Below are 23,737 nucleotides of genomic sequence, written 5' to 3' on the forward strand. Positions count from 1 at the left end.
GAGAGTTTTCCGCTGGTTTCACGTGCAGTGCTGTATCAGCTGCAGGAGCGCATCCCCGGTTGGTGGTCGTTATTTTCTACGTTTCTGTCTTCCTGTAAGCACCGTGAGGCGCCCGGGCTGATGGTGACGCAGATAAAACGTTCCCTGCCGCGCAGCGCACGCGGGTCACTTGGCCCCCGTACTTTGCACGCGCGCACCGGTTGTCCGCTGCCCCGGCAGCCGCTCCCTGTCTCGCGGCGCGCGTCGCGCTCCTGGGCGGCGGGGCCACCCCGCTGGGCCAGCGCCGCGAGCGCCCGCTGAGCCCTCCCCTGCGCGACCCCGGCAGCCTATCAGCGCCCGGCAGCGGCGTCTCGCGCACCTCCTGCTCCGCGAGACGGTGGCGTTCCAAACACTGGGACAGACTTCCTCGGCTCCAGAGCTGTCGGGAACGTGGGACAATTTCTTTAAGAGTTTCCTTGGCAGGCAGCGCGCCTGACGTCAGCCCAGGGAGTGGAGAGGGAGGGAGGGAGAGAGAGAGAGGGAGGGGAGTGCAGCATTGCCGAGGGAGACGCCAGATTATTTGTGCTGGAGCCGTGCTGCCGAAGAGGAGCTGAACGCCGGCTGTGGACACAGCAATGCGCGCAGGACGCCCGAGACCAGACCGGAGCCTCGTCCGCTGAGTCGGGAGAGTGCGTGTCCGTGTCGTGAAAGTGGGAGACGCGACGCGCCGGTGGTGTTTATCCACCTCCGGCCACAACCGCGGTGCCTCCAGCTCAGGTAGAGGTGGGAGCCGGAAGAACTCGCCAGTCAGGTTGAGCTGTTTGCGCTCCGGGCTCCCGGCGGCGCTTGAGCTTTGTTTTCTTGCGAGCGGAGGGAGGGAGGGAGGACAGCCAGCCCCGGACAGCCAACACCCCCCCGCCCCGGGCCGGGACATCGCCAACAGGTCCCCGTCGCGCGTGAGAGCCGAGGACTCCAGCGGCCGGAGCCATGGTGCCCGAGACCAGGAAGAAGGTCTTCATCCTCGTGGATGTGCTGTGCGTGGTGGCGGGTGAGTTGTAGCGGGCTGCGCGGGGTGCGAGTCACGTGCCGCCCCATGGGGTCCGGGATGGGATTATCTGCGCTTGTGTTGTTATCACAGTCCAGCCCCCCTCCCAGCCGGCTGTTGACATAGCTCTAATAAACACCCAGGCTCGGGGTGTGAATAGCTCCTCTAACCTGAAAGCTGGGGTTCAGATCGTCGGCGTATTTGGAAACACACCCCTTGCGACAGGGACAACGACTGAACAGATCGCACAGAGCGCGTCTGTGACTTCTGTCAGCTGCTTCCAAATCTGCTTTACTTTAAAAAACGAAGTGCTGGGAAACAGTCTCATTGTAACGCGTGTGCGTGCGGGGGTCTTCTCCCCGCTGCCAGGAGTCCTGTCAGGCACCGTGCGCGGGACGCGTGCAGGTCGTCTCCCGTCTCCGCTGCGCTCAGGAGGTTCCGGCAGCGCGACACCCTCTGTGTGGAACAGCGCTGATACAGGGCAGGGCAGTGTACAGTGGTAGTGCAGTGTACACGGGGTGTGCAGTGTACAGTGGTAGTGAACAGGGCAGTGAAGTGTACAAGGCAGTGCAGTGTACAGTGGTAGTGTTCAGGGCAGTGCAGTGTACAGTGGTAGTGTACAGGGCAGTGCAGTGTACAGTGGAGTGTACAGTGGTAGTGAAGTGTACAGTGGTAGTGTACAGGGTAGTGAAGTGTACAGGGCAGTGCAGTGTACAGTGGTAGTGTTTAGGGCAGTGCAGTGTACAGTGGTAGTGCAGTGTACAGTGGTAGTGTACAGGGCAGTGCAGTGTACAGTGGTAGTGTTCAGGGCAGTGGAGTGTACAGTGCAGTGTACAGTGGTAGTGCAGTGTACAGTGGTAGTGAAGTGTACAGGGTAGTGCAGTGTACAGTGGTAGTGTTTAAGGCAGTGCAGTGTACAGTGGAGTGTACAGGGCAGTGCAGTGTACAGGGCAGTGCAGTGTACAGTGGTAGTGCAGTGTACAGTGGTAGTGTACAGGGCAGTGCAGTGTACAGTGGTAGTGTACAGGGTAGTGAAGTGTACAGGGCAGTGCAGTGTACAGTGGTAGTGTTCAGGGCAGTGCAGTGTACAGTGGTAGTGTACAGGGTAGTGAAGTGTACAGGGCAGTGCAGTGTACAGTGGTAGTGTTCAGGGCAGTGCAGTGTACAGTGGTAGTGTACAGGGTAGTGAAGTGTACAGGGCAGTGCAGTGTACAGTGGTAGTGTTCAGGGCAGTGCAGTGTACAGTGGTAGTGTACAGGGCAGTGCAGTGTACAGTGGTAGTGTACAGGGCAGTGGAGTGTACAGGGTAGTGTTCAGGGCAGTGCAGTGTACAGTGGTAGTGTACAGTGGTAGTGCAGTGTACAGTGGTAGTGTACAGGGCAGTGCAGTGTACAGTGGTAGTGTTCAGGGCAGTGCAGTGTACAGTGGTAGTGTACAGGGTAGTGTACACAGCGGTCGTATACATTTGTCTTTCTCATCTCTCTGGATTCTTTAAAAAAACAAACGAAAGAAAAACGTTAAAGTCTCTCATCAGAAAGCTTTAGAATGTTCTCTAAAACAAAGCTCAGTTTTACATTTTGTGCAGTTGCGCAGTGGGAGAATTGTTGTTGCGTTTGATTGAAGTCACTGTTGTTCTGTGTGGCTTGCGGGCACCCCGACACCCCGGATTCTCGGGCGCGCTGGGCTTTCCCTCCCGGTCCGGAAACACAGCGCTGAGGGCTCCTGCTTGCGTGCAGCTTCTCCAGAGGGAAGAGTCTTGCTCTGGGGCTCTAACCCTGATCCTGCAGGTTATCTAGCTCATCGTTACATCACGGAGACTTGTGATGAGTTCGGACCAGAACCCTTCATCCCCAAGCAGCTGGGTTCTCCTTATTCGGCCTGACTGGGTGGTTAATCGATCCGTAACTCAGGTGATCCCAATCTTTAGACACCAGCGAAGTAGAAAGCTGTAGAAACAGGTGACCTATGAGACTAACTGGAGTGGGTCTCTCCTGGAGCTGGACCGGAGACCCCTGTGCGCTGCTCCAGTCCTGGAGGACCAGAGTCCAGGTTTTCCCAGTTTTATGAAGTCCTCTTAGAAGTGTTAAACTGGTCCACGAGGCTCATGATCGGTTCGGTTCTGTTCCAGAAGCCGTGAGGTGCAGCGCCTTAGCTCTGCCGGGTGGGAATGCAGGTTGAACAGCTCTGCTCTCTGTGCAGGGGGGCTGTGGGATGATTCTCAACCAGCACCCATGGGAGCAAATCGCTGTGCCCCTCTCAGGTTCTGTCTGCTGAGGACAGGCTGTGGTCGCGTCAAGGATGGGGGGCTCCATTCCTCTCCAATCTTCTGACTGAGCTGTCAGGAAGTAGTCCCTTGGTCCTGGGAACATGCCCAGTCCTTTCCTAAGGTGACCCCAGTGATCAGCTTGCAGGACTGGAGCACAGCTCCAGTCCAAAAGGAGCTCTGTTCTGCAGGAGCATTTACCAGAACTGGCCCTTCTGTTTCTGCAGGCAGACAGATTCCCTGAACCGGATGGAACTGCAGTGCAGTGGGAGTCCTGTCTGTGTCTGTATCCCTGCCTGCTCTGAGCTGGGACAGAGCGCTGCCCTGCGCGGGCACACAGTGCCCAGGGTAACAGCTGGGCGATTGTTAAAGGGAAATTTGTTAAGTTTCCTGCAGACGTTTCTTTTTCGCGTGAATCTTGTCCAATGTGGCTGACGCTGCAGGCCCTGAGCAGCAGGGAAATACTCCCTTCCTCCTCCAGATCCTAATCTGCAGCAGCAGAAGGGTTTTAATGAGCCCCTTGCTGGGCCAGGGGCAGTAATTAGGAGCTGCTGTGGTGCGTGTCAGATCTGTCGGGGTCGTGTGTCTCCCAGCGTGGGGAAAGAGGCCAGGGGGCTGCGGTGGTTTTGTTCGGATGCGTGCACTTGGGCTGGGGGTCGGCTCAGGCTGCCTCGCCTCGGAGAGACAGGAAGGTGGGAGGTAGCTGTCAAACCACAGCCTGACACGATTAGAGGTCTCTCAGCAGTGTTCAATCACCAGATTAATACCTGAGGACGGAAGACACCACTCCCTGCTACAGCTTAACTGACACTTGTTCTGAAATGAAGAGTATGGTTAAATTCTAGGTTCTTTTTTACTCAAAATACTGCACTGAATCTCTTGGTTCCTCAGGAGCACTTTGTTTTTAACAACACACAAACACAAGGAGCCATTGCAGTTTTAGCTACCTATAGTGTAATTCTTCTAGTCCCTGTGGAGTCCAGCACACCGACACGGCCCAGTCACAGGGCTCTGGACTCTTCTAGTCCCTGTGGAGTCCAGCACACTGATATGGCCCAGTCACAGGGCTCTGGACTCTTCTAGTCCCTGTGGAGTCCAGCACACTGACACGGCCCAGTCACAGGGCTCTGGACTCTTCTTGTCCCTGTGGAGTCCAGCACACTGACACGGCCCAGTCACAGGGCTCTGGACTCTTCTAGTCCCTGTGGAGTCCAGGACACTGACACGGCCCAGTCACAGGGCTCTGGACTCTTCTTGTCCCTGTGGAGTCCAGGACACTGATATGGCTCTAGACTATACAAGGGTAACTAGTAGAACATGGACTGAACCAGACTCTGCTGTGCAAGGTTGTCCATCCCTGAGTTTTGCGCTGCAGAGACCCATCCTCCTGAAGGAACTGATCAGGTCCTTCTCCCACCCAGCCATCCCAGATTCAGGCTGCCCACACCTCTCCTGCTCACACCCCTCAGAGAGATATATTCTCCCAGCAGTTCGTCCCTGTCCCCTCCCCCCCTCTCCAGATGGGAAACATTTATCTGGAATCAGCTTTTAATTGCCTCCCAAACAGGAGGGGCTGTCTCTCTGCTGTAGAGCCAGAGGAGTTCCAAGACCTGTAAATCTTTATTACAGCTGGAAAAAATAAGTAAATATTAACCCTGTTAATTTGTGACGTCTGGGAATGCCAGTGCTGCCTGGGTGGTGGCACAGAGAGTCGCACAACGCAGTGGCCTCCTCTCTCAGGCCTGACTCGGCTGTGAAAACACAGAACGCTCTGTGGCAGAATGGCTCTTCGGCATCTTCTGCAGTGTTTGGAAGTGAGCTGCCCTGCAGCTTGGGCTCTGTGCTGTGGTGGGGAGAGCTGGTCTTGCAGCGCGGCTCGGCCCACCTGTGAGCTGGGCCAGATTGTTCAGGCTCCCAGTGAAATGAAAGTTCTGACTAAATCTTTTCAAAGGAGGGTTCCTGAAACTCTCAGGCTCTGGTAGATGTGCTCCTTTCGCGGCCTGCTTTGCTCTGGTGTTGATTTTTTTGCGGAATAGTGTTTAAATTAACATACATGCCCAAATGCCCAAATAGCATTGTCGCCTTGTAGCCTGACCTCGTTAGATCGCAGGAGGTAAGTTGGACCCGGTCAGTACTGGGGTGGGAGACTCTAAGGAAAACCCGGTTGCTGCTGTAAGTGGTGTTTGTTGGACCAGTAGGTGGCGCTCTTTCCTCTGGTTCAGAATTTCCGAGCCGGAGCCCCATTGTTGTGACCAGAGACACTGTGCAGTCAGGGGTGCTATCCTTCGGGTGCAGCATCAAACCGAGCTCCCAACTTCTCGAGATCCCAGAGCGATGTCTGATTAAGTTCCACTCCACTCCACTTGTAGAAATGTATCCAGGCTGTACCCAGATTGGGGGTATTCACCCCCCTGTTTTGCCTGCAGGGTCCACCTGTTACAGTGAGACCCCGCGGAGGGAAGCGATCTGCAAGACGCAGGAGAAGTCCGCTTCAGATCTGAGGAAACGGAGCGTCCTGCCCTTCCAGAGCAATGCTCTTGTTTCCACTGTGCTGCAGGTCGCAGGAATGTGTATTTACATCACTGCCATATCCCCAGGCCGAGTGTTTGTGTCTGCTCTCCTTTCAGCTTGGCATTGTGCTTGTGTACACATGGGCCCGGAGTGTTATGCAGCCTGAGGCCCAGCCCTGTGTGCATGTGAGCCGAGCGGAGCAGAGATTGTAACTCCAGACCGGGATTGTTTGTACACTCAGCACATACCTTCCGGATTACTCAGGCCAGCGCGAGGGAGAGAGAGAGGGAGAGAGAGAGGGAGAGAGAGAGGGAGAGAGAGAGGGAGAGAGAGAGGGAGAGAGAGGGAGAGAGAGAGGGAGAGAGAGGGAGAGAGAAAGAGAGACTGAGTCAACAGAGCAGCCCCCCCGCACCCACACACACACAATACACACACCCCACATACACACACAATACACACACCCCACATACACACACAATACACACATCCCACATACACACACCGTACATACACACACAATACACACATCCCACATACACACACCGTACATACACACACAATACACACATCCCACATACACACACCCCACATACCAACACCATACATACACACACAATACACAATACACACACTGTACATACACACACAATACACAATCCGTACATATACACACAATACACAATCCGTACATACACACACATACACACAATACACACACTCCATACATACACACAATGTACATACACAATACACACTTCGTACATACACACACGTACATATACACACAATACACACTCCGTACATATACACACAATACACACTCGGTACATACACACACGTACACACACCGTACATACATACACACCGTTCACTCACAACCCTCATACACACATACATACACACTGTACACAAAACACATACAAACACACCCCACACCCACACTCACGTACAAACACACACACACGTACACACACACCATTCACACACACAAGTACACACACCACACACACAAGTACACACACATTTACTTATGCACATATACATACACAAGTATAAACAAACCACCCATACACACACAACATACACCAACCATACACACACATATATATACTATACACATACACACCGCACACACGAATATACTCACATCACACACGAGTACACAAACCACACACAGTATACACGCATGCACACGCATACACAAATACACACAGCAGTCCCAGCTCTGCTCTGTTAAGTCTTCCAGAGTCGTGTAGATTTAGCTACTCAGTAGTTAATGTATCCCAAAATGTCCATTTTCTCACCATGACAGTATTGAAACTGTCCTGCTAAGAGTGTTCAAGTCTCCCACCACACTGACCGCTGACCACCCTGACCACCACACTGACCACTGCACTGACCGCCGGCCTCTGGCCCTGCTGCACTCCGCTGAGGGGAGACACTCGTCCAGGGTGGTATGGGATACGAGGAGTAGGAATAAGAGATGGCAGCTAAGGGTTAAGATCAGGAGGCGCAGGAAGCAGACGCTCAGAACACCCACAGCCCCAGCCTGGCCCTCGCTGTGACCCCAACAGGGAGAGAGGCGCAGGCAGAGCGGCCCACTGTTCACAGTGTAATTGCACATCCCTGGGCTAAAAATGGCAGGGCTGCGCTGGGCCGTCTATATTTACAGAGTGAGGAGTGAGAGGGTGGAGAGAGACCTCTCACGGTCTGAGCTGTGCCAGCTCTCCGACCCGGGCGGCGCTGGCCCTGTATTTTTAAACGGGATATTTCTGTTCTTCAGCGCTCTGTGGCGGAAAGGTGTGGACCGGCCCTCTGGCGGGGCCCAGTCTCCCGCTCGGCAGCCTGTCTACAGCGGTTAGACCTTCACCTGTGCTTGTCCAGCAAGTGCAATCAGAAGCAGAGCCATGTGAACAGCAGGACTGGGGGGGCAGGGGTCCCGGGACCCCCGTGATGAGAATCCTAGTATTTGGGGGGATATTTTCCGTGGAGCAGCGTGCAAGCTGGGCGCCTTGTCTGAGGGGGTCTGGAGTCGGAGAGCCGGGACAGGAGGTGTCACTCAGGCGTGTGGGTGCTCTGGAAAGGGGTTTGGAGGTCTCTGGAAGAGGGGGTTCGGGGTGCCTCGATGGAAACAGTGGGTCAGGATGGTGAGCGCAGCGTGCCCCCCTTGTGCGTCTGCTGCTGCGCTTTATTGCGGAACGCGTTCAGAAATGAATGGAAGATTAGCAATCGTCCGCCCTTTGACCAGGAGGCGCAGAGAGAGCGCGGCTGGCGAGCACAAGTCCCGCCCGTCGTCAGCGGCCGGTCGGCGTCGCGGCGCGTCTGCGCTGACCTTGCACACAGGCGCCTGCGTCCGCGTGTTCGGGGTGAAGCAGCCGGGCTCCGCTCGCTCTGCACGCTTTGGGGTGCCCGGTGAATCCCCCCTCCTTCCACAAGCGGGCGACTGCCCCCAGCTGCGCCCCGGCGCCGGCCCTCCCTAGCAGCTCGTGATTCTCTCTTTGTGTCCTGTGCTTTCTCTTCTCCAAGTTTCCTCTCGGTCTTTGTTTTGCTTTTTGTTCGTTTCCCCTTCCTGTCTGATCTGATCTCTGTGCTCTCCCTGCCTGACTCACTCCTGTGTCGGCCTGTCTGGGTGGGGCTGTTCGCCGTAGTGAAGAGAGAATGAAAGAGATCTGGGACAGGGGCAGAGCCGGGCACTGGCACGGGGGGGGGATGGAGTACACAGCCAGCTCTTTGAGAAGATCTTCACAGAGGCTCTCCTGATCCCACAATCCCTCAGTTCTCGTTCCAACCAACAGTCCCATTAGTTTGACAGTTTTTCTTATTTTTCTTACCTCCCTCAGTGTTTGGTAACAGTTCACAAGCCCCGTTTCTTTCTGGCGAGCGGCGTGGAAAGTACTCCTCACTAGCTGGTGCCGAACTCTGGGGAGGATGTGTGTGTGTGTGTCTGTCTGCTGCTGCTGCACTGCCTGTATCCTGAGACTGACATCGCCTGAGCCGACCCTGTCAGTACCTGCCAGAGCCGACTCTTTTCAGCCGTGCTCTGTAATGTGGTTTTGACTTCCCTCTGAATTCCCTGGTGGCCTCGGCCTAGTGCAGGTGCTGACTGGAACTGCATGGAGCCTTCATTGAGGAGAAATGGGCTCAGCCCTGTCCCAGCCCCAGCCCCAGCCCCAGCCCCAGCCATGTCCCAGCTTCAGCCTCAGCCCCAGCCTTGTCCCAGCCTTGTCCCAGCCCCAGCCCCAGCCCCAGCCCCAGCCCCAGCCCCAGCCCTGTCCCAGCCCCAGTCCTTCCCCAGTGTCAGTCTTGTCCCAGACTCAGTTTTCATTTCTCCTTTTTGGAGCCTATTGAAGCCTTACAATTCCCTCAACAGGTGTGGATAGAGAGGTGCTGTTAGCCCAAGGCTGGGGTTATTGTGTTTCTGATTGTTCTGTGAATTATGTATCCGGTAACAAATGTGTTTCAGTTGTGCTTTTTGACGCAGTGAAACTGGGCTCTGTGCCAAGGAGGTCTTTACACAAAGGGTTGTGGGAGTCTGGAGCGAGTTACCCAGACATGGTTGGGATCAATTAACTAGAAATGACCAAATCGTCTAGATGGGCTGAACTGTCTCCTCTCGTTTGTAACCCTTGTCATGTCTCAGCCCGTCCTGATGACAGCGCGGAGTCACCTGAGCGGAGTTTCTGTCGGGATCGATCGGGGCGTAGCGCCCTGGGCGCGTGCCCATGCGCCGTGCCCCCGTGATGCCGCGCCGCTCTGTGCCTCCTGTCACAGCTTGTTTGTGTGCTCACAGGAGACGGCAACGCCTTTATCGATCTGGGCCGTCCGGTTTCATCCTGCCTGCTCCAGGCTCTCGTCTCCTGCCCCCTTTCCTGACTCACTCACCGGCGGGCTTCCCCAGTTTCCCAATTTCGGGAGAGGGAGCTCGCCTTCGGCAGTGGTACGGCCCTGCCAGCGAAGCGCCTTCTGGAGCTGCTGTGCCGCCCAGCTCTCCGTTCTCAACGGGCTCCACACGGGCAGAGAGGAAAAACACGCTAATCGAATCCCAAAAGAGCGCTATTATCAGGGGCTCCAGGCCGGCTGTGATGAAAATCCCTTTCAGCTGTAAGAGGATCATTCTCGGCGGCCTCTCTGTCTCTCTCGCGCCCCCTCTGGTGAGTCGACTGAAGCGACTCCAGGAAGGAGGAAAGTTCTTCGCCCGCTCCCCTCCCCCAGCGCCTCTTCCCCCATGCGACCTTGAGAGATTCCTTTCGGAATCCGCTCCCCCTCCTCCCGTCGGGGAAGTGTGGTCACTGTCAGAGAGAGAAACAATATTCCTGATATTTAACGGGAACAGAGATTAAAAAGAGCAACAAAACAGCTCCTCCGTCATCGCTGTCCCGGTCTGCCCTCCTCCCCCTCCTCTCCCCTGATCCGATCGGACAGTGTGGGACGCCGGGCGTTGGCCCCTGTCGCTAACCCCTTGGACAGTGGCTCCAGAAGGGTCACCACAGTTTCGGGGCGCCTGCCTCGGTGCCTTGAACCTCCGCACTGCATTGATCTGCCGAGCCTCTCGCTGGTGGAGAAGACGTGGGTCTGTGACGGAGGCACGCTCTTCCTCCTCTCCCTCCTCTCCCTCGGAGCAGCAGTTGGCCCCTCCAGAGCCGGGCTGTGACGGATCATGGCAGGGCTCGGCCACAGGCACCGAATGACACCTCGTCGTCACCTGGGCCCCTGCAGCATTGCTCTCTGGGATCCCCAGAGTAGCGAGCTGTGGGGGTGAAAACGGAGCGTAAGCACAGTGTCAGGTAGATTCCCCTCCTCCGAGCGTCCACTGCCCGGAGCGACTGTCTGGCTCACAGTCCTCAGTGTGAGACGGATGTTCAGTGCTTCCTCTCCGAAGCAGGCTGATATCTGCGGGGATAGTGCTGTCTGTGTGCGGACCGAAGGCCCCTGCACTCCTCTTCCTCAGTGGGAGGTGCCGATTCTGACCGCCTCCTTGACGGCGAGGACCCGGCCCAGCGGCGCGCGACCGAGACTCGCGACCGCACTTGGCACTGAAGACGAGCCGGCTTCCGACACGTTGTCCCATCTGCGCGGGACCCTTCAGGTGCCCTTCCACGGACACGCCCCCGCCCACAGGTCCAGCTCGCGGCTCGGGCAGCTCGGCTGGCTGCTGGACTGTCCTCAGGCCCCGGCTGTCACACAGCGAGGTGTCTGTCCGGTCCGGTCCGGTACGGTCCTGGCTTTAGCTCCAGCCCTGACTGGACTGGGGCAATTAGGTACATAACTGGATAATCAAATCCAATAAATGGATAAATAAAGAGGAAGTGGGGAGACTACAGTTACACACCTTATTGAGTTTTATTGCAGAGGGGACGAAGGAGCTCTTATTGATGTTTTTATTTGAATTTGGTCCCCTGAAGACAGGATCAATAAAACTACTCAGTGAAGGGGTGTAAATGTAGCCCCCCTCTGTCTATTTATGTATCCCATCCTGCTGTTGTGATATCTTTTGCTTGTGTGTGTTTTGTCCTTCTGTGGGAGAAGCCAAAGACACATTTCCACAGCAGTGGATACTGACGCATCTATTGTTTCTAAATCAGGAAATGATTTTGTTCGGGTTCCGGCTGCGCCCCAAGGAGGGGTGTCATCCTCCTGTAGGCCTGAAGGGTTCAGTGCCAGGAGAGCGGGGCGCCACCCTCAGCTGTCTTCGGGGCGCTCAGTGATCGCTCTGTTGACTGGCAGGGGAAGGCACCAACAGCTCTGTCTGCCGCCCAGCGCCCGTGCCAGGGCAGCCGGACTGCAGGACGCTGATAGCGGCGCAGGGCCCGTGTGGGGAGCAGATAGCGTGCCGCACGGGACACGCCTGCACACTGGGCCTGTGTTTACTCATCTCTCGCTGGGGCACGGCCAGGGCCAGCCACAGGCACACGCCACTACTGCTGATCTCGGGTCCCAGGGCCCGGAATCGGACTGGTCCAGTCCCAGAATCGGACTGCGCTGGTCAGGGCCCGGAATCAGACTGGCCCAGTCCCAGAATCACACTGCGCCGGTCAGGGCCCGGAATCAGACTGCCCAGTCCCAGAATCGGACTGCGCTGGTCAGGGCCCGGAATCAGACTGGCCCAGTCCCAGAATCACACTGCGCCGGTCAGGGTCCCGAATCAAACTGTTCCAGTCCCAGAATCGGACTGCGCTGGTCAGGGCCCGGAATCATACTGGCCCAGTCCTAGAATCACACTGCGCTGGTCAGGGTCCCGAATCAAACTGTTCCAGTCCCAGAATTGGACTGCGCTGGTCAGGGCCCGGAATCGGACTGGCCCAGTCCTAGAATCACACTGCGCCGGTCAGGGCCCGGAATCAGACTGGTCCAGTCCCAGAATCGGACTCCGCCGGGCAGGGCCCAAAACTGGACTGGCCCAGTCCCAAAATCGGACTGCGCTGGTCAGGGCCCGGAATCGGACTGGTCCAGTCCCAGAACCGAAGTGGACCTCGAATGCCCTGGGAGTGAGCTCCACTGCACCACCACAGCCAACAACTTCAGTGGCGTTTGTAAACAGGCCGGCAGGGACTCCCAGCCTCCCCCTGGCCCTGGAGCAGCCTGTGCTGTATCAGCTCTGCGCCTGGAGGGGAGGGACAAGGCTGGGATCGGAGCTCTTACCCTCATGCTCCTGCATGCACACTTAAAGGTTCCTGTTATTCTGGTGTTCTTCCTAGACACTGCATGTGGGTCTGTAATTACACACTGCACTTAATAGTTGCACACTTAATTATAACTTGACATTCAGTCGATGGATTCACAAAGGCTCAGAAGTTATTTTCCATATTCCTAAACTCCATCCAGGTGATCCTCTGCTCTTTTTCCCCCACTCAGGATGGCTAAAGAGTTTCACTCTCAGGTGGATGTGTTGTTGAAGATGAGCTCAGCTAGTTCCAGAATCAGCTCCTTGATGTTCTTTTGCAACTCTCGCGCCCGTACCCCCCTGCCAGCCCCCTGACTTGGGCGCCCCCTGGGGGTGAGGGGGGGTGAGAGCCTCATCTAGCTTAGGTGGCGACATGGTTTCATTGTTCTCGGAAAAAAATCGCAAAGCTAAAATTGTTCCAAAGCGGGGAAGATGACCTGGGCTTCTGCAGCTGTGCTCTCAAGGCCACAGAGCAGTGGCGCGACGCCTCGTGAGGCATGATGGGAGAAACGCCCCAGCTGAGAGCTTGCAGGGCTGTTCCATGTGCCCCTGCCTGCAGCCTGCCAGCTGCTGCCCCACAGCCACAGGCTGGAATAACACACACCCTGGAAAAGGACTCCCTGCCCTGGGCCTGCGGGGCAGGGGTCCTGGGTGCAGTGTCACCCCTCTCTTTCTCGCTGATGGTCTCTGGGTCACTGTCATCTAAGACTCCCGCTTCAGAAAGGGAGTCGCTGTGTGAGTCGTTCTTCTGGCTCATTCCTCCCTCTTTCCAGGGACTGTAGTGCATGTTGCTCCAGCTGGGTTTTACACCATGTATGTAAGCCAGCTGTACACACGCCCACATTACTGATGCGCTAACTCTGAGCACGCTGGGCTGTACAGAGAGCTCTTCCCCACCGTGTGAAGCGCTCCCCAAAAGTTATGGGTAGCACGTGCAGAGAAAATTGCAGCCCGTACAGGTCTCACAAACTTATTCAAAACCCTAATCTCTTCAGAAGCACTTGTGCGGATCGGGGGTGTGGGGGAGTCACATGTCTGAGCCCTGATGTGGGGGTAGACTTGTCCTTGAAGAACGATACCTTTGCCAGCCTCCATGTCATAACGGAGACACTGCCGGATCAGACTGGCGCTTGGCCTTCGGCAGGCAGCTTCAGGGTTTGTGAAGATGGCCTTCGACAGGACACATGTCTTCGGAAAGCTTTCCTGTGTGAATGTGTCTCTGTGTATCCCAGCTGTGTCCGTGCTGCTCCTCTGCTCTTCCCGCAGGACTGATAACTCTAGAGGTTTCTTCCATTGCATGAGCTGCACTTGTGACATTGGCCGTATTAACATCTAGGTGGATCCTGTGAATCTGTTGCTGTATTAACACCAAGGTGGAACCAGTGAATCTGCTCCTCAGCTGCCTGGTGGCAGTGAGGATGCAGTTGCAGGGTTGTTGCAGCAGCAGGAGAGGGCAGCGCTGCGGACAGAGGACAAGATCATTGTCCTGCAGAGTTGATCGTATGAGGTTGGGCACTGGCGGCAGCTCTGACCACGTACTCTCCCTCTCCGCAGCCTCTCTGCCCTTCGTGATCATGACCATCGTCTTCAGGCCCTTCCAGCGCGGCATCTACTGCGACGATGAGAGCATCAAGTACCCCTTCAAGCCTGACACCATCACACACGGCCTGCTGGCGGCAGTCACCATCTCCTGCACCGTCATCATCGTGAGTGCCACGTGCACCAGGCTCGTGCACACACTGTTCACGCCTGCTCACTGCACACTCACACACTCGCACTCCTGTTCACTGCACACCCACACTCCTCACTCCTGCTCACTGCACACACACACACACTCCTGTTCACTGCACACGCACACACTCACACTCCTGTTCACTGCACACGCACACTCACACTCCTCACTCCTGCTCACTGCACACACACACACACTCACACTCCTGTTCACTGCACACGCACACACTCACACTCCTGTTCACTGCACACGCACACTCGCACTCCTCACTCCTGCTCACTGCACACACACACACTCGCATTCCTCACTCCTGCTCACTGCACGCACACACACACTCACACTCCTGCTCACTGCACACGCACACACACACTCACACTCCTCACTCCTGCACACTGCACACACACACTCGCACTCCTCACTCCTGCTCACTGCACACACACTCGCATTCCTCACTCCTGCTCACTGCACACACACACACACTCGCACTCCTGCTCACTGCACACGCACACACACACTCGCACTCCTCACTCCTGCTCACTGCACACACACACACTCGCACTCCTCACTCCTGCTCACTGCACGCACACTCACACTCCTGCTCACTGCACACGCACACGCACACGCACACGCACACACACACTCACACTCCTGCTCACTGCACACGCACACACACACTCACACTCCTGCTCACTGCACACGCACACACACACTCACACCCCTGCTCACTGCACACGCACACACACACTCACACCCCTGCTCACTGCACACGCACACACACACTCACACTCCTCACTCCTGCTCACTGCACACACATGCACACACTCACACTCCTCCTCACTGCACGCACACACACACTCACACTCCTCACTCCTGCTCACTGCACACACACACACACTCCTCACTCCTGCTCACTGCACACATATGCACACACTCACACTCCTGCTCACTGCACACACACACTCGCACTCCTGCTCACTGCACGCACACACACACTCACACTCCTGCTCACTGCACACGCACACACACACTCACACTCAAACTCCTCACTCCTGCTCTGCACGCACACAAACACACTCGCACTCCTCATTCCTGCTCACTGCACACACACACTCACACTCCTCACTCCTGCTCTACATGCACACACGCACTCCTCACTCCTGCTCACTGCACACACACACTCGCATTCCTAACTCCTGCTCACTGCACACACACACACACACTCACACTCCTGCTCATTGCACGCACACACACATACTCCTGCTCACTGCACGCACACAAACACACTCGCACTCCTCACTCCTGCTCACTACACACACACTCACACTCCTGCTCACTGCACATATACACTCACACTCCTGCTCACTGCACACACACATTCGCACTCCTCACGCCTGCTCTTGATGTGCGAGTTGAGTCTGTCTGACCCACCTGTGCAGATCTCGTCAGGTGAGGCGTACCTGGTCTACACCAAGAAGATCCACTCCAACTCGGACTTCAACCAGTACCTGTCGGCGCTCTACAAGGTCGTGGGCACCTTCCTGTTCGGGGCAGCTGTCAGCCAGTCTCTCACAGAGCTGGCCAAGTTCACCATTGGCAGGCTGCGCCCCAACTTCCTGGCCGTGTGTGCCCCCAAAGTCTGCAATGGGTACATGCCTGAGATCAACTGCACTGGGAATCATCACAATGTCACCGAGTCCAGGTAGGGAGGGGAAGGAGGAGCACAAGACATTGTGCACGGGACTAAAAGCATTAAATTAGCCATAGACGTTTTTAGCTCTGTTATTCTAAAATAGTTGCACAGCTGTTACATTGCCACCCTAAAACCAGCTTAGTGCCGTTTCAGGGTAGTTTTGTTTTAAGGAAAGTTGCCCATACTTGTGTAGTAGTGTATACTTGTGATTGTTTGTGGTAATGAGCATTCAGACACGGGAACAAGAACAAAGCAGATGACTAGAATTGAATGTAGCGCCACCTGGATGACAGGGAGAACATAGCATGCCGAGTGCCAGATTTGATCAGTAACGTGGCCTTTCATGTTTTCCCAGGCTGTCGTTCTATTCGGGTCACTCCTCGTTTGGGATGTACTGCATGCTCTTCCTGGCGGTGAGTAACAGCCGGACAGTTTAGATCGCTCAGAGTCTGTGTGGGGCTGGCGCTCAAGGTCTATCAAGCCAGCCGAGTCGGGGGGTCCTGATCATGGTGGGTGCTCTCAGACCAGCTGCATTGGGGTGTCCTGATCACGAGGGGTGCTCTGATGTCAGGTGTTGGGGTGTCATGATAACAGGGGTGCTCTCTGGCCAGCTGTGTTGGTGTGTCATGATCACGAGGGGTGCTCTGAGGTCAGGTGTTGGGGTGTCATGATCGCAGAGCTGCTCTAAAGGCCAGCTGTGTTGGGGTGTAGTGATTGTGAGTGGGCTCTCAGGCCGGCTGTGTTGGGGTGTCGTGAGTGTGAGCTGTGTTGGGGTGTCGTGAGTGTGAGCTGTGTTGGGGTGTCGCGAGTGTGAGCTGTGTTGGGGTGTCGTGAGTGTGAGGGGGCTCTCAGGCCAGCTGTGTTGGGGTGTCGTGAGTGTGAGCTGTGTTGGGGTGTCGTGAGTTTGAGCTGTGTTGGGGTGTCGTGAGTGTGAGCTGTGTTGGGGTGTCGTGAGTGTGAGCTGTGTTGACGTGTCGTGAGTGTGAGCTGTGTTGAGGTGTCGTGAGTGTGAGCTGTGTTGAGGTGTCGTGAGTGTGAGCTGTGTTGACGTGTCGTGAGTGTGAGCTGTGTTGACGTGTCGTGAGTGTGAGCTGTGTTGAGGTGTCGTGAGTGTGAGCTGTGTTGGGGTGTCGTGAGTGTGAGCTCTGTTGGGGTGTCGTGAGTGTGAGCTCTGTTGGGGTGTCGTGAGTGTGAGCTCTGTTGGGGTGTCGTGAGTGTGAGCTGTGTTGGGGTGTCTGCCTGTCTATTCAAGCACTGATGACAAAGCTTGAATTCAGCCCCAGATTAGCTGTAACTCCAGATCCTGTCCTTGGGCCTCGGCTTCCGTTTGGAGTTTTTCTCAGATAAGAGGTCGCCCTGCGGCTGGCTGGCGTGTCTGATCACAGTGGAGCTGTTGTGTCCTTCACCCTGGATGTGTTCCCGGCACTGCAGGGGAGCGCCGGCAGGAAGGTGCCAGCGTCCCAGCTCTGTTACCGTGGTATCGGTGCTGGGCTGCGCCTCCTCCCTGCCCTGGCTCTGGGGGAGGAAGTGAAACTGGCACAGCACAGAGATTTCGCAAGCTGGAGTCTCAGCTTTCCACTGGCCTCGCCAGGACCCACGAGTCCCTGATATCTGAGAGGCTCCTCGGCTGCAGGTTCTGCCCCCTGGCCTTGTTAAGCTGTGCAGGAGGTGGGGGTGGGGGTGGGGGTCTGGGAATTGGCGGCTTTAAGGAAAAAGGGCCCACATTGCCAATGCAAGCATTACAGGCCCTCAGTCATTCCAGCTAGAAGTTTTGTTTTAATACTCATGTTTATATCAGGGGGCTGCGATATCCTGGAGACATGATTCATTTCTCTGCACAACAGGCCCATTGAGTGCCGGGCTGGGGGGGCTGGGGTCCCTGTGGCCCTCTTGTGCTGCTGCCTCCCTCTCTGGACTTGGAGCAGGAAGGTGGTGGATGCGGGAATCTTATTCTGGCACCAGAACATGACTCTGGCATGAGAGCCGAGGCTGGAACTGCAGGGTCCTGGACTGTTTGTGATTCTTCCAGCGCCTGTGCTGATGCCGATGCCAGCTCTCCCCCCTGCGTCTCAGGGGGCCGTCCTGCAGTGTCTGGTCAGCGCGCCTCTGTTGACCCTCTCCTCCCTGTGTCTCCAGCTCTATGTCCAGGCCCGGCTGGTGGCCAAGTGGGCCCGTCTGCTGCGCCCCACGATCCAGTTCTTCCTGATCGCGTTTGCGGTGTACGTGGGGTACACGCGCGTCTCCGACTACAAGCACCACTGGAGCGACGTGCTGGTGGGCCTCCTGCAGGGGGCGCTCATCGCCATTCTCATTGTAAGCATTGATCCCCCCCCCCCCCCCCCCCGTCTGTACCTCTTTACCTGGGTTCGCTCCCTCTCCACAGGCATGGAGCAGAGCTCTGGGGTGTGTCCCCCCAGGGGCGCAAGGCTTTCTGGGTATTTAAGTCGTACATGACTGAATTAGTTCATTAGAATTGAACCATTTTCCCAGCCCTCCAGCTACTGTCAGTTTAGAGAGGCCTGCTGGAGCCGCTACTGATTAAAGCCCAAAGTCTCCAAACTGAAACAGCAGAGGCGAATTCGAGCACAGCGCGTACACCTGTGCACACATCTGAGTACACTGCCACAGACAGGTACACACACAGGTGCACACATCCGAGTACACTGCCACAGCCAGGTACACACACCGGTGCACACATCCGGGTACACAGCCACAGCCAGGTACACACACCGGTGCACACATCCGAGTACACAGCCACAGCCAGGTACACACACAGGTGCACACATCCGAGTACACTGCCACAGACAGGTACACACACAGGTGCACACATCCGAGTACACAGCCACAGCCAGGTACACACACCGGTGCACACATCCGAGTACACAGCCACAGCCAGGTACACACACAGGTGCACACATCCGAGTACACAGCCACAGCCAGGTACACACACAGGTGCACACATCCGAGTACACAGCCACAGCCAGGTACACACACAGGTGCACACATCTGAGTACACTGCCACAGACAGGTACACACACAGGTGCACACATCCGAGTACACAGCCACAGCCAGGTACACACACAGGTGCACACATCCGAGTACACTGCCACAGCCAGGTACACACACAGGTGCACACATCGGAGTACACAGCCACAGCCAGGTACACACACCGGTGCACACATCCGAGTACACAGCCACAGCCAGGTACACACACCGGTGCACACATCCGAGTACACAGCCACAGCCAGGTACACACACCGGTGCACACATCCGAGTACACAGCCACAGCCAGGTACACACACCGGTGCACACATCTGAGTACACAGCCACAGCCAGGTACACACACAGGTGCACACATCCGAGTACACAGCCACAGCCAGGTACACACACCGGTGCACACATCCGAGTACACAGCCACAGACAGGTACACACACAGGTGCTCACATCCGAGTACACAGCCACAGCCAGGTACACACACAGGTGCACACATCCGAGTACACAGCCACAGCCAGGTACACACACCGGTGCACACATCTGAGTACACAGCCACAGCCAGGTACACACACAGGTGCACACATCCGAGTACACAGCCACAGACAGGTACACACACAGGTGCACACATCCGAGTACACAGCCACAGACAGGTACACACACAGGTGCACACATCCGAGTACACAGCCACAGCCAGGTACACACACCGGTGCACACATCTGAGTACACTGCCACAGACAGGTACACACACAGGTGCACACATCCGAGTACACAGCCACAGACAGGTACACACACCGGTGCACACATCCGAGTACACAGCCACAGCCAGGTACACACACCGGTGCACACATCCGAGTACACAGCCACAGCCAGGTACACACACCGGTGCACACATCCGAGTACACAGCCACAGCCAGGTACACACACAGGTGCACACATCCGAGTACACAGCCACAGACAGGTACACACACCGGTGCACACATCCGAGTACACAGCCACAGCCAGGTACACACACCGGTGCACACATCTGAGTACACAGCCACAGCCAGGTACACACACCGGTGCACACATCTGAGTACACTGCCACAGACAGGTACACACACCGGTGCACACATCCGAGTACACAGCCACAGCCAGGTACACACACAGGTGCACACATCCGAGTACACAGCCACAGCCAGGTACACACACAGGTGCACACATCCGAGTACACAGCCACAGCCAGGTACACACACAGGTGCACACATCCGAGTACACAGCCACAGCCAGGTACACACACAGGTGCACACATCCGAGTACACAGCCACAGCCAGGTACACACACCGGTGCACACATCCGAGTACACAGCCACAGCCAGGTACACACACCGGTGCACACATCTGAGTACACTGCCACAGACAGGTACACACACCGGTGCACACATCCGAGTACACAGCCACAGCCAGGAACACACACAGGTGCACACATCCGAGTACACAGCCACAGCCAGGTACACACACAGGTGCACACATCCGAGTACACAGCCACAGCCAGGTACACACACAGGTGCACACATCCGAGTACACAGCCACAGCCAGGTACACACACAGGTGCACACATCCGAGTACACAGCCACAGCCAGGTACACACACAGGTGCACACATCCGAGTACACAGCCACAGCCAGGTACACACACAGGTGCACACATCCGAGTACACAGCCACAGCCAGGTACACACACCGGTGCACACATCTGAGTACACTGCCACAGCCAGGTACACACACCGGTGCACACATCCGAGTACACAGCCACAGCCAGGAACACACACAGGTGCACACATCCGAGTACACAGCCACAGCCAGGTACACACACAGGTGCACACATCCGAGTACACAGCCACAGCCAGGTACACACACAGGTGCACACATCCGAGTACACAGCCACAGCCAGGTACACACACAGGTGCACACATCCGAGTACACAGCCACAGCCAGGTACACACACAGGTGCACACATCCGAGTACACAGCCACAGCCAGGTACACACACAGGTGCACACATCCGAGTACACAGCCACAGCCAGGTGCACACATCTGAGTACTCGGGGCGGAACCGGGTCAGGGATGTCCTGGTGAGCGTCTCTCTTTACCTCCCCCAGGTGCGCTACGTGTCCGATTTCTTCAAGGTGCGCCCCCCAAGGTGTCCCCACGTGGAGACGGCCGAAAGCGAGGTTCTGGAGCGGAAGCCCAGCCTGCAGGTCGTGGACTCGGACCAGAACCACTACTCCTACCCTCTGTGAGGCCCCGGGCCGCACCCTTCAACATGACCCCTCCCGGACTGTCGGCAGGCAGGGAGCCCGCGCCGCCCACACCCCCCTCCCTTAGCCCGTCGTGCACCTGCTGGGATGCACCCCCAGTTCCGAGGGGGTCCCCAGCTGGACTCTGGCTCTGCTCATCACTGCTGCTGCGGTCCCGCCTGGTTCTGACTCTGCTTCTGTCACGGCTTCTGGCTTCAGGGTCCAGTCTGTGCTGGGAGGTGAGTTGTGTTTTTTAAAAACCAAAGAAGAAGACTCCCTGTCCCAAGCCCACATCAAGGACACGGCCCGGAATGAGACAGTGTTCAAGACGGAGGTGGCGTTGGGCTGGACCCAGAGCCTGCTGGGCGTGAAGGGGTGGGTGCGTGCCGAGACGGGTGCCCAGCGCGCGCGTGGCCGTACTGCCCCGCATGCTGGTCCCTCCACTCCTGCATGGTCCTGGAGAGCCCCCGGCCCGGTCTGCCATCGGTCCGCTCAGCTAGCGCGTTATTAATTATTGATTTGCACCTGAAGGTGACCGAAATTCAAATTTTAACTGCAAAATGATCTTTAGATTACTTAGTAAAGAATTAGTAACCAATGATCTGCTTAACTGATGACAGTAGTTCTGGAATGGTTTCGAAATGGCTGATGGGATGGTGATCTTTAGAATCCGGGGGACTGGGGCTCCCCGGGCTCCCCAGGACCAGTTCTGGAGACCCCCTGTGTTGGAGCGTCTTGCCACCTGGGAGAGCTGGGAAAGGTGCCCATGCGCAAGTGCAGGTTCTTGGCATCTGTGCCAGGCTGCTGTGGGAAACCAGGCTAATTCTTACCCAGCAGGAACCTCGGAAAATATTACTACCATGTCCTCATTCCCGGAGAAACTGGAAGTTTGTTGTTCCTGAGGGGAGAAACTGAACTTGCTGTGTGAAACGAAAAGCACAAAGGACACTTTTCTCCTGACGGTTCAGAATGAACTCCCAGGTGAAAAGAGGGAATTCTGGGCAAAACCCACTCTGTGGAGAGAGTGCAGAAATGATGAATATTAATGAGCTCAGTGCAGAATATTCCCTGGTCCCACATTTCCGTGTGCTGTCCAGCTAACTCCGACCCCTGACCTGTCCTGGCAGTGCAAGCTGTGATACTATAAGCCATTTTCCATTGGGAAAAGGGACCCGGAATTAGGAGCAAAACAGGGATGAAGTCCTCCCCGAGTGCTTTCTCTCGCTCTCTCCCTGACTCGCCCAGGATCGCTGGTGACTTTCTTCTTGAGCTGCTGTCCTGTGCAGCCTGATGTTACTCATCGGAGAAGGTTGAGTCATTTCATTTCACCAGGGCCAGTGTTGCTGGTGCACCCTGGTGCTTTTTGTGTGTAACACGGGGACAGAGTGAACAGTTTTAAGAGGAAGTGTGTTAAGGGAACACAATATGGATTTTCTGGTTTTTATTTTTTAGCACTGGGGGAACCATTTTCATGAGTCTGAGAATTTTCTATTCAGTGTGAGACCGGGTAGGTCATAATAACAATGCCTGGAAAAACTTTGTTCATTTTTTTTTTTGCTATTAGAAATGGGCCAAAGAACTGAACAAAACTAATGCTAGTAAATATCTCATTGTCATTGTCGTACACTACTGTACAGGCCACTATCGCCGCCCTGCTGGCCACTACGAGAAGTGCAATTATGCGCAAATGTGTGTAATTCTAATTGTGAATTTACAATTAAGTGTACATATGTATGTATATGTGCTGTGTATAAGCATATACCTGTATTCTTTTTTAATGCTCTGTGTTTGTGTGAGAGCGTATGCAGAAAGAGGCTTTCTCCACGTGCTGCTTGGAATGTAACAGTTTTCTTCACGGCTCCAGAGTTTCAGAAGTTTCTCCTGTCCAGCTGGGTTTCTTCCTCAGCCGTTATTCTGCCAGAGGAAGAGTTACCTCTCGCTCCACACCTGCGGTCAGCAGAAGTCTCTTTTTATTGCTCTTTGATTATTGTTTTTTTCTTGTGTTGTACACAAATTGTTTCCCAGACAGTCTAAGGGACATGTAGAAGATTGTGTGTGTGTGTCCATGTTTCTTATTGGCTTGCCTGGAATAGTGCCACCTACGGGCGTGACCAGGGTGTTTTTAGGAGGCTTCAGGACGAAGAGCTGGACTTTTTTACGAGTGTTTTTCCTGCATGTTTTGATGCGCCTGCACGCCACCGCTGGGCTGGGACTGGCTCCCTTCGGAAGAGACCTTCCAGGGCAGGCTGCAGCGCAGCTTGTCCGGCCGAGGAAAGGCCGGAGCGTCGCCGGACACCGGGAAGCAGGATGCTGTTAAAAGGGACCGTTGTCATGGCGATCGCCTGCAGCTGCTTGCTCTGCACAGGGGCACCTGTGTTTCTGCAAGTCCCACTGGTGTGCAGGAGTCCCACTGCATCACCGCTGCCAACAGAACCACTGGTTTGTTTGAGAACGGGGGAGGGGGTGACGTGTTTGTGTTCTTAAAGATTGAAACTCATTAAAAAGAAAAGCGTGTCTGTTGTGTTTCTGTTGTGTTGTGGTGGTTGGAATGGGCCCTGAGCGTCCCACATGTCCCACATGTCCCACACTGA

The 23,737-nt window shown here is 55.8% G+C and overlaps 1 protein-coding gene across 1 annotated transcript; it reads left to right on the forward strand.

The window, feature by feature from the left end:
- Positions 1-347: 347 nt before the first annotated feature.
- Positions 348-23,660, forward strand: LOC148639305 (phospholipid phosphatase 2-like). The gene is made up of 6 exons (XM_088622532.1): positions 348-1,027; positions 14,014-14,165; positions 15,628-15,890; positions 16,237-16,294; positions 18,018-18,194; positions 21,009-23,660. Exons 1-6 carry the CDS (start codon positions 967-969, stop codon positions 21,147-21,149), a joined length of 852 nt encoding a protein of 283 aa, XP_088478658.1. The 5' UTR covers positions 348-966; the 3' UTR covers positions 21,150-23,660.
- The last annotated feature ends 77 nt before the right edge of the window (positions 23,661-23,737 follow it).

Source organism: Lepisosteus platostomus, chromosome 27, assembly GCF_059453375.1.
Source record: "Lepisosteus platostomus isolate fLepPlt1 chromosome 27, fLepPlt1.hap1, whole genome shotgun sequence".
Taxonomy (NCBI): Eukaryota; Metazoa; Chordata; class Actinopteri; order Semionotiformes; family Lepisosteidae; genus Lepisosteus; species Lepisosteus platostomus.